This window comes from Sminthopsis crassicaudata, chromosome 3, assembly GCF_048593235.1.
Source record: "Sminthopsis crassicaudata isolate SCR6 chromosome 3, ASM4859323v1, whole genome shotgun sequence".
NCBI classification, from domain to species: Eukaryota; Metazoa; Chordata; class Mammalia; order Dasyuromorphia; family Dasyuridae; genus Sminthopsis; species Sminthopsis crassicaudata.
Window position 1 is genome coordinate 51,175,327 of NC_133619.1, and position 11,132 is coordinate 51,186,458.

At 43.5% G+C, this 11,132-nt stretch overlaps 1 protein-coding gene across 2 annotated transcripts in view; it reads right to left on the reverse strand.

Moving 5' to 3' along the window:
- Nucleotides 1–2,069, reverse strand: part of RASA2 (RAS p21 protein activator 2) — a 129,765-nt gene extending 127,696 nt beyond the window's left edge. For both annotated transcript variants that reach the window (XM_074298479.1, XM_074298478.1), the window contains exon 1: nucleotides 1,915–2,069. In XM_074298479.1, the coding sequence (XP_074154580.1) occupies nucleotides 1,915–2,026 (112 nt within the window). In that variant the 5' untranslated portion in view covers nucleotides 2,027–2,069. The remainder of the gene's footprint in view (nucleotides 1–1,914) is intronic.
- Between the last annotated feature and the right edge of the window lie 9,063 nt (nucleotides 2,070–11,132).

Below are 11,132 nucleotides of genomic sequence, written 5' to 3' on the forward strand. Positions count from 1 at the left end.
AGGGTTTTCTTTTCCAATGATAATTCCTTCTCCAACCTGAGTAAGAAACTTCAGAAAGCAGGCAGCTGATGGATGCCTTGGAAGACTAGCGGAACAGTAACCGCGATCATCGCAATTCCAGCAGTTGGCTGACATCAGACTGAGGGCCCATCTCTGTACGGCAGGGATGATTTAATCCCATAAAAGAACTGAGTTTCCGTTTTTACAAAAGAACTTTAACACAGCCATACATACACACATACCCCTCTCAGATAATGAAATAAAAGCTTCCATTTTACCGATGCTTCCTTAAGTGTTGTGCTTGGGACACGTATCATAGAGCACTATCATCTTTGACACCGTATTACATATTCTTTCAGTAACCAAACCTGTAAGATATTTTACTAAATTTTGTGCAAAGAACTTAAGCTTGGAGCATAGAGCCCAAGTCTGCCTGATTATGGAAAGATGCTAGAACAGAACCTGGGGAGGGATGGGTTACTGTGTGCTTCTGACATACATAACCGCACTCGTGCCAGCTGCATAATCCTTGTATCTGTGTATTTGGGGTTTTTTCTATCTGCAGAAAGGGTGCTCCCTAGAACCAGAGTCGTGCAAGGCCCTCTGGTCCCACTCTTTTTCATCAATGAAGCCCCAAATCGAGGTCCCTTGGAGCTGGTGTAAAACATAGCTCTCCTTGCCATTAAGCTTCTGAGTGATGAAAATAACCGTTTGTCCTAAAATTCTGGGAAGTGATGGATAGCCAGAGCCAACATCCTGCTTCATTCTCCAGTTTGTAAGAAAACTGTCCCACAGAAAGCTCCCATGGCCGTTTAGGAAGAAAAGCAATGGAAAATGTGACAATTAGATCCCAAATACACTAAGAAGGGGGAAAGGGGAAAAAAAACCACCAACATACTGGAGAGAGAAGAAAGCAAAAATATAACTGGCAGGTAGCCCGATATAGCAAAGACTGCTTCATACACAGTCCAACGCTTGTCTGCCCTGTGCCTCCGTTTCCTCCTCTGAAAATGAGAGGGCTGAACGAATACTTCGAAGGTCCTTTCCAATTCCGCAGGACGAGGATTTTCACCTCTTTTGGTCCAAGGAAAGAGGAATAGAAATTATAAAAAAGCAAGCTTTTCTACCTTTCCACAAACGTATCTTTGGTCATTTTGGCAGCGATTTTCTACAGCAACCTTTCCGAATAAGAGTCACTTATCCTAGACACCAAGATCAATGATTTAAATAAAAATCCACAACCCTTTTCGGAGAGACGGCAAAGATTTTTTAAAATGTTGGATCTTTAACATTAGCAGCAGGGATGCTAGAATCAGAGAAATCTTAGGCTGGAGGGGCCTGCGGGGTATCCCGGGGGCTTCAGGACTTGCAGCGCCCCCGACCCACCCCTCACTACGTCCGGCTGCCTCTCAGAGCAAAGTAGAAGAGGAGCCGGAAGCCCAAGGGGCGAGCATTTAGAGAGCCCCTACTGTATTCCCCAGGCTCGAATGGCTCACACAGGCAGAGGCAGGACCGGAACCCTGATCCGCGGACCCCGAAACCACCGATCCTCCCGCTAGGCGTCGTCCAGCGGACCGGGGGGCGCCGAGTTCCAATCCCGCCTCCCCCTGGTCAGACGTACAGCAGGCGCCTACTAGATGCCCGGGGGCGCGCAGGAGAGAAAGGAAGCGGCGGCGGCGGGAGCCGCGGCGGGCGCGCAGGAAGCCGCCACATCCTGCCGCTCCCGGGCGGCCGGCCCGAGCCCCCGCCCCGCCCGGCCCCGCCCCGCGCCCACCACGAGGCCCGGGCCGCGGGCCGCGCGCCCGGCAGGCGGGGCGGAGTCCCGGGGGGAGCCGGAGCCCGCGCCCGCCGCCCCTGCAGCCCGGCCGCCGCCCCGGCCCCGGCCCCGCCGCCCGCCTCGCGGCCCTCGCTTACAGATCTTGCCGCGCAGGCTCTGCAGCACGCGGACCTCCGCGTCGTTGGCCTCGGCAATCGCGCCGTTCGCCGCCGCCGCCGCCGCCTCGCCGAGAGGAGCTGCAGCCGCCATAGTGCCGCCCGGCCCCGCCGCCGCCGCCGCCGCCGCCTGCGTAGCCCGTAGAGGCCCGGCAGCGAAGGGGCGGGACCGAGGCAGGGCGGGACCAATCCCGGGCCTCGGGCCCGCCCCCCGCCCCCGCCGCCGGAGCCACCCCAGCCGGCCTGGCCCTCCGTGTGCCCCGCCCCTCGTCCGCCGCGCCCCCGGCCCTCCCTCGGCCACGCCCAGCCCGAGGCCCTGCGTGCCTGCAGACCCCGCGGGGCCGGCGGCCCCCCGGCCGTGCTCATCTCTGGGTGGGGCGTGGGAGGGGACGCCTGAGCGAAAGTCCTGGGGGGCCGGGACTGAGAGGCCCCGGATCCAGCCTCTGGGCCGCTGTGACGGGAGGGGGGCCTATCCCTCCCTGAACAACCTTCGGGGGCGCCAGCAGTGGGAGAGCCCGCTCCTCCGAGCTCCTCACGGGGCGGGGAGGGGGGGGGGGGGAGGCGGCCCTCGGGAGCAGCGCCCGGCGTCCAGCAGGTGCTCAATAAGCGCTTAGTGAACTGACTGCGTTCCTTTGAAGCGTTCTGATAGAGGCCGCACACCCACAGTAGGCGCTTAATAAATGCTTATTGGTCAACTGGGGGGGATTACTGGGGCAGCCAAGTTCTGTCACGGGTAGTGAGGCTGATCATCCAAGCGGCTTCAACCGATCTAGACCCCAGACTGGTCACTCACCATTCACCCCGTTTCCTTCTCTTCGCGGTGAGAAACTAGATCGCAGAATTCTGGGGATCAAATGAGATCAGGTGGACAGACGGACAGATGGACAGGACGGACGAAAGGAGAGATACACAGAGGGACAGATGGGTGAACTGACAGACTGACACCTCTATTGTTAGATTTTGTGTTAACAGAATGAATAGAGGGATGGGTGAATAGATAGATGTAGACATATATATTGTTAACGATTTATAATAACAGGATAAATGCATAGGGAGATGGATGAATATATAGATATTGTATATTCTATAGATTGTTAACAGAATTTGTATTGTTAACATAATAGAGAGCTGGAGGAAGGGATGGATGTAAACATCTATATTTGTATTAATAGGATTTTACTATTTTGGTCTCCACACTATAAATGGCGGGAACTATTCACAAAGCAGACCTAGACACAGATTTTAGATATCAAGTAATAGTTTAATTGAGGAATTTTAAAAGTGAGTAATTTAGTTTGCCAACTGGAAGCTCCCCTGGGTAGTTACAGCCTCCCCCAAACTGTTGCAGTAAAGGTAGAGATTTTATGTACAGATCATCAGTGGGAGGGAGGGATCCGTTTCCCATGCCCAATGGAAGACAATTCTTCCACCTATATCTGTATAAATGTATCTAAGTGCAGGTATAGAAATGTTTTTGTTTAGTCAATTTTTAGCCATGTCTGATTCTTCATGACCCCATTTGGGGTTTCTGTGGCAGAGATGCTGGAGAGGTTCGTCATTTCCTTCTCCATCCCATTTTACAGATGAGGAAACTGAGGTAAACAGGTGAAGGGACTTGACCAGGTCATAAATGAAGGGGACCAGATTCGAATCAGATCTTTTTTGACTCCAGATCCAGGCCTCTATGGACTGTACCACCCTAGCTGCTTTATGGGGGGGGGGGGGGCTATATAAGCTTGTAAACCCTAAACCTCTATAAAAATACTATTTATTACTATGATTGAAACTTCGTTGATGAAAATCAACAATTATAATATAAACAGTTTTTTGGGATGAAGAAAGCAATGGATTTTGGTCACAGGCACAGCCCTGTTATTTTTCCTTCAAGAGAACCAATGGCATTATGGGTTGATGCCTTAACTTGCCATGAATTGGAGTTTAGCCAGGCAGAGTTCCACAAGGGGGTCAGCATCATACCCTCTTCCAGTCATTGGAGTCCAAGAAGATTGGCAATGGCCCTAGATGCCCTGGATGACCTCGGCATCTGTCTAACCAAGCTCTGAGCATTACACAGCACCTGTTTCATTCAGCCTCCTTCATGGCCATTAGGACAAATTGTTTTCACATGCTTGGTGTAGACCTCTTTCCCTCTATGTGCCTGTCTCTCTCCATCTGTCTCTCTCTGTCTCTCTGTCTCTGTCTTTCCGTCTCTGTGTCTATCTTTGTCTCTGTCTCTCTGTCTTTGACTTTGTCTCTGTCTCTGTCTCTCTGTGTGTCTCTCTCTGTCTCTGTCTCTCTCTATGTCACTGTATCTGTCTCTGTCTTGTCTGTCTCCATCTCTCTGTCTTTCTGTTTCTGTCTCTGTCTCTTCGTCTTTCTGTCTCTGTCTGTTTCTGTCTCTGTCTCTGTGTGTCTCTCTGTCTCTGTCTCCCTCTCTCTATGTCACTGTCTCTGTCTCTGTTTTGTCTCTGTCTTGTCTATCTCTCTGTCTCCGTCTCTCTGTCTTTCTGTTTCTATCTCTGTCTCTTTGTCTTTCTGTCTCTCTGACTCTGTCTTCCTCTCTATCTCTGTCTCTGTCTTGTCTCTGTCTTTTTGTTTGTCCTTCTGTCTCTGTCTTTCTGTCTCTCTCTGTCTCCATCTCTGTCTTTCTGCTTCTGTCTCTCTTTGTCTTTCTGTCTCTCTGACTCTGTCTCCCTCTCTGTCTCTGTCTTTCTGTCTCTGTGTCTGTCTTTGTCTCTGTCTCTGTCTCTCTGTCTTTGGCTTTGTCTCTGTCTCTGTCTCTGTATGTCTCTCTCTGTCTCTGTATCTCTCTGTCTTGTCTCTGTCTTGTCTGTCTCCATCTCTCTGTCTTTCTGCTTCTGTCTCTGTCTCTTTGTCTTTCTCTCTCTGACTCTGTCTCCCTCTCTGTCTATCTTTGTCTCTGTCTTATCTCTGTCTTTTTGTTTGTCCCTCTGTCTCTGTCTTTGTCTGTCCCTCTCTCTCTGTCTCTCTGTTTGCTGCCTCTCGCTCTCTTTCTTCCCATCCTCCTTCCCCCAATCCCAATTCACCAATGTATTTGAAGCCTGTTGCCTAACCTCAACATGCTTTAGCCTGCCTGTTGTGCCCTCTAGAGGCCTGACTCCGATGTACACACACTATTTACATGTCCACCATTCCTTTCAGATGGAAATATACAGTTAGATCTGGAAGAGCTTTTAAAGGCCATTTGGCCCAACTTTCTCATTTATAGATAAACTGACCAGAAAAGTTAGTTCACTTGTTCAAGGGGAAAGCTGGAGATTTTAATGCAGGTCCTCTGATCCCAAGTTGGCTTTAAAAAAAAAGAGACATTATTATGGTGCTGAGAAGTTCAGATTCTCCAAACATAATTTATTTTTTCCTTGTTAAAATGTATTTTTTAAAAATAATTTTCAAACTTACATGAACTGATCCTAAATGAAGTGAGCAGAAACAGGAGATGATGCTAAATGAAGGAGAAGAAACACGGCAACAGCAAGATTATACAACAATCAGTTCTGATGGACTTGACTCTCCAACAATGAGATGATTCAGGCCAGTCCCAATGATCTTGTGATGAAGAGAACCATCTGTACCCAAAGAGAGAACTGTGGGAACTGAGTGTGGATCACAGCATAGTATTTTCATTCTTTTTATTGTTTGCTCGCTTTTTTCTCGTTTTTTTTTTTCCCTTTTTTTTCTGATTTTTCTTGTGCAGTGGAAATAGGTATAGAAGAATTGGACATGTTTAACATATATTGGATTACTTAACATTTAGGGGAGGGGTTGGGGGAAAGACGGAAAATATTTGGAACATAAGGTTTTACAAGGATGAATGTTGAAAATTATTCATGCATATGTTTTGAAAAAAGTTTTAAATTTTTAAAAATAACTTTTTATTGACAGAACATAGGCATGAGTAATTTTTTACGACATTATCCCTTGCACTCATTGCTGTTCTGACTTTTCCCCTCCTTCCCTCCACCCCTTCCCCTAGATGGCAGGCAGTCTCATACATGTTAATTATATAGTATATCCTAGATACAATATATGTGTGCAGAACTGTACAGTTCTCTTATTGCATAGGGAGAATTGGATTTAGAAGGTAAAAATAACCTGGGAAGAAAAAAGTGCAAACAGTTTACACTCATTGCTCCTTTTCTGGGTGTGGCTGATTCTGTCCATCACTGATCAATTGGAACTGAATTAGATCTTCTCTTTGTCGATGATATCCACTTCCATCAGAATACGTCCTCATATAGTATTGTTGTTGAAGTGTATAATGATCTCCTGGTTCTGCTCATTTCACTCAGCATCAGTTCAGACTTGGAGAATCGCTCCAAGACTCCCTGTATTCATCCTGCAAAAAGTTTTAATTTTTAAAAAAGTGATTCTCGAGATCACATAACATCCTGTACTGTGTTAATCAAATTAGCTTCATCCGTTTTCTGGAGGTAAAGTTTAACTATAAGTCTGGGATTTCTTTAACCAAATTTATCATCAATCTCTGTTAAAATTGTTGAAATTTTCCCTAAGAGAAGGGCTTCCTATAATTTAAAATTTCCCAAAGGCTATTTTTAAGTTTCATTTCTTCTTTCCATTTTATCAAAAATATCAAAACAGTTTTATCAAAAGTGACATTTCACTTTTTCCTCTTTCTTGCAGGAAGTTTTCCCAATTATCATACCTGTTTCTGGATTATCTTAGTAAATTTTATTGCTAAAAAGTCAAAACAAAACCATCAGTTGAAATGATATGTAAAGAACTTTTTAAAAACCTCGATGTAATTTATACAAGAACAGGTTCTAGTTTCCCTTCTCCTCAAAACACAGGCTCTTTGAGGGGAGGGGCTATCTCTTTGTTTTTTGAATCACCAGCAACCTAAACAGAGGTAGTGAGGTGGCTCTATGGATAGTGTGTTGGACCTGGATTCAGGAAGAGGTGAGTTTGAATTTATCCTGAGATACAAGCTGTGTGGTCCTAAGCAAGTCACTTAATCATTCTTGCTGCCTAGGTTTCCTCATCTATAAAATGAGTCTGATAGAACCTACCTATTTGTAAATTGCTTTGCAAACTTCAGAGCACCATATAAATGCTAGCTGTTAGTATTCTAGCTATTAGATCTCATGCCACATAATAGACCCTTAATAAATGCTTATTGTCACCCAGAAATTCATGTTCTTCATTATTTGAAGTCATGTCTAATCCCTTTGTACAAATTTTTAAGTCATTTAATTTTCCATTATTCTTACTTAACTTCAGTGATAGTAAATTTAATAATCCATTAGCATACTTTCTTTAAAAATTAAGATTTCTGAAAGTTAATTTATAACATGATTAGGAAAATATTTACATCCCAAACCCTTTAAACTCTTCTAGAATTCTAACATTTCTTCATGCTTTTTGGTAACTGGAACAATATTGCATCATCAGTTTTGTTGATCAACTTCCTTCCTCAAATCATTAATGAATGCACTTAAAGCCCATTGGCCTCCATTCTGATGAGCAGCCATTCATTACTACTCCTTTTCCTATTGCCTAACTTGCTTTTAACCCATTCAGTAAGTTTAACCCTTATCTTGCGCTTTTGTTATGCACAAATATTTAGGAACACCCATTGCATAGTAGAAGCTTGGACTTTATTTCAATTATTACACCCTTTGGATTCTTTGCCCACCACATATACTTCATAACCACTCCAATACCATCTCTATTCTCTACACTGTTCTCTTATTTTCAAAGAATTCACAAATGACTCAGGGAAAGAGAAGAGTTCTTACTTTTGCTGTTTAAAGATGTTTTTTGTTGGGCTGTGTACTAATTGTTCAAAGCTGCTGTTCCTCTTCTCTCCTTCCTCCCACCTAAATGTACTCATTCCCCAGGGCCTTGTTGTTGGCCTTGGCCTTCCATCTCTGGCAATCTAATGAACATAACTTCAATTACTGCTCTTCTGTAAATCTAATTCTCCAGTCCCAGAGTTCTTTTTTATTTTTTTCTAATTTCCTTCTAGCTAGCTCTACCTCTGCTTTGCACTGAGTGCAAAACTGAATTTATCATCTCCCCAAAGTTGCCTGTCCTAACTTCCCTATTTCTGTTGATGGTACCCTCACTCTTAGTCATCCCCTGTAAAAAACTTCATTATCATCATATACTCTTTCCTTTTCTCTCAGTCCCCTTCATTTGTTAAACTCTAAATATCCTTCCCAGGATCTTCCATTTGTCATTTCCTTTCCATTCTCCATGCAACTCCACCAATTAAGGTCCTCTTCAATCATTGCCAGGATCATCCTAACACCCTCCTAAAGTCTTCTGTCTTGTCATTCCCCTCTTCACTCTGCTTTATTCATCTATTACCCTTATCATCAATCAAACTTTTGAGTTACTGTGTACCATGCACTGTACTAAGTGTAGGGGATACCAATGCAGAGAATGAACACAGAATTCCACTAATAAACTCAATGACTATAAAACAACAGATAAATTTAATCTGGCATTCCATTCCTTCAGCAAATTGGCTCCCACCTACATTTAGAATCTTGTTTCATTAGACAAGATTTTCTTCCATTAGATGAGATATTTTTCTATAAATTCAAACTATTCTAGCAGCATGCCATATTTCATTCTCTTCTTGCCCTCTTTGCTCTTAGTGAATCCTTCTTTACCAGGATAGCCTCTTCTCCCGGTGAATGAGGCACTTTATCATCTTAGATTCACAAACTCATAACATCACAAGAAGTGGATACTACAGGGAGAGGCCATCTAATCAGTCATCTAATCATTTTCTTGATGAAGGAACTTCAGCTTGCAGGCTAGAAAGGGAACTTAATAAGTTGTTTCAACTTGTAAACTGCAACTTCTCTCAGCCTTGTTAGTTTATCAGGTGCCTTTAAGAAATATGCTTCATTGATAAATGTAGAAATATGTATAGAAGAATTGTACATATTTGTAATATATTGAAAGGAGGAATGGGTGTTGAGGACTATCTTTGCATGTACTTTGAAAATAAAAACCTATGTTATTTTGCTGAGGCAATTGGGGTTAAATGACTTGCCCAGGGTCACACAGCTAGGAAGTATTAAGTGTCTGAGGCTGGATTTGAACTCCTGACTTCAGGGCTGGCACTCTATCCACTTCATCACCTAACTGCCCCTATTAAAAGCTATTTTGAAAAATTACAAATAACCCCCCCTAAAGAAATATGCTTCCTCCACCTGGATTAAGAACCTTGTCAGCAAAATACCTGGCAGTCAATGCCAGCTAGATTGGAGCTATTGGGGATTTTTAATTGTTGATGCTCTATGGCTAGATACAGCTCAGGGCAAGTTGGAAAATCATACTGTCTACAGGTGTTTTTAAGGTTGGTACACACCACATAGCTGGGCTGTGCATTATATATTTCTACCAAATAAAAATGTGAAGCCCATTTTTCATAGTAGGGTTTCCCAAAGCCCAGTTCAATTAGTTCCAGAAGCATCATAAGATACCTAATGGTAAGAAGAGCACTAAGTCAGAGATTGTTTTTGAAAGGTCTCAGTTTCCTGATAGACAAAATGAAGGTTTGAATTAATCTAGTTTTAATATTCTGTGATCCTATAATCTATAATTTACCATCTGTTGTTATTCAATCAGATCCCATGTGAGGGTTTCTTGGTAAAGATATCAGAGCAGTTTTCAATTTCCTTCTCCAACTATTTTTACAGATGGGGAAACAGAGGTAAACAGGGTAAAGTGAGATATCCAGGGTCACACTGCTAGTAAGTGAAGTCAAATTTAAATTCAGGTTTTCCTGACTCCAGCCCTACATGCTATCCACATCACCTACCTGCCCTATTTTATGGATAGACTCTTCAAAAAGAAAAAAAAAAAAAAAGAAAAAAAGGTAAGTTGATTTAGTTTTTGTTTTTAGAGCATGAGATAGAACGTGAGACAATAAGTCAGAATGGCAGGTAGTAAGATAACTAGGGTGTGGTGGGTGTCTAGGACTGGCTACTATAGTGAGCTTTTGCCATTCAAAATAGTGCTGCCTTGGACAAGAGTTCCAAAACAGAAATTAACTTTTATTAAACATCTATTGTATTACAGATAGTGTGCTAAGCTCTGAGGGCAGCTAGATGGCTTAGCTTCTGTAGGCCCTGGTCTCCTGAGGGTCTATTCCTGGGGTCTCCTTGGAGAAGCTCCTCCAGAGGAGCACTGCTTGTGCACCTGGTCTCTTGTTTGGGAAAATGGAAGGACATAGAGGGGGTGAGGGCCAGGATTTGATTCTTTGCCAGAGTTCCCTCGGTTGCTAAGAGGCATATGACAGAAGTAGTATTAATGTCGATGAACTGCAAAAAGTCTCTCTTTTGGAAGAATGAAAGGGGTTTTTTAAGCCTCACTAATGGCCTAAATTGGGTTTTATGGGATTTAACCTCAGTGTCTCCATTAAAGGGTAGAAGCAGGGGAGGAATTTTTCTCTTCTCTCCAATCCTGTAGTTCCCTCTCCTTTCATGAACTTTAGTGATCCTCAAAGTCCCTTCTAGTTTTCACAACCTATGATTCTATGATCTAAAATTTTCTAATTTCCTCGTAATTTGCTACAAATTTTGATTTTCATACCAGCTTGGGTAGTTTTTAATTCAGTGTTTTTGGTCTTAGATGGGAAAAATTCCCACATACATACACACATACATATATGTGTGTGTGTGTGTGTGTGTGTGTGTGTGTGTGTGTATATATGTGTAAACATACACACAATATATATACATATACATATATATATATGAATATGGATCTTTTCAATAACCCTAATTAAAATTTAGCATTTCTTTTAATTAGGGTATCTCACTACTATCATTCTCTTAAGTTTGTACCTGGCTTTCCAGCAGGTATTGTATGTATTTGTGGGAGAGGACTCGCCCAGTTTATGTAAGAAATGTTTTAATAAGAGGGGGGTTGGAGAGAAGAACCCATATAGAGTGCATCAGGGAAGATGCTTTTGTGTATCACTTGAAGAGAGGCAGACTAGACATCTCTAGCTTCTTCTCTCCCTACCCTTCTCCAAGGGAAATGTTCATTCCTGCCAGGAGGGGAAGCAGGCCATCTGCCCTCTCCATCATAGGATGCATTGCTTTCAATACTCCCCTATGGATCAGAAAGTCTTTGTACAGTTGAACAGTCTTTTTCTCTCAGCCTTTTCCTATGTGCGTGTCCATTTTTCTCTCTTT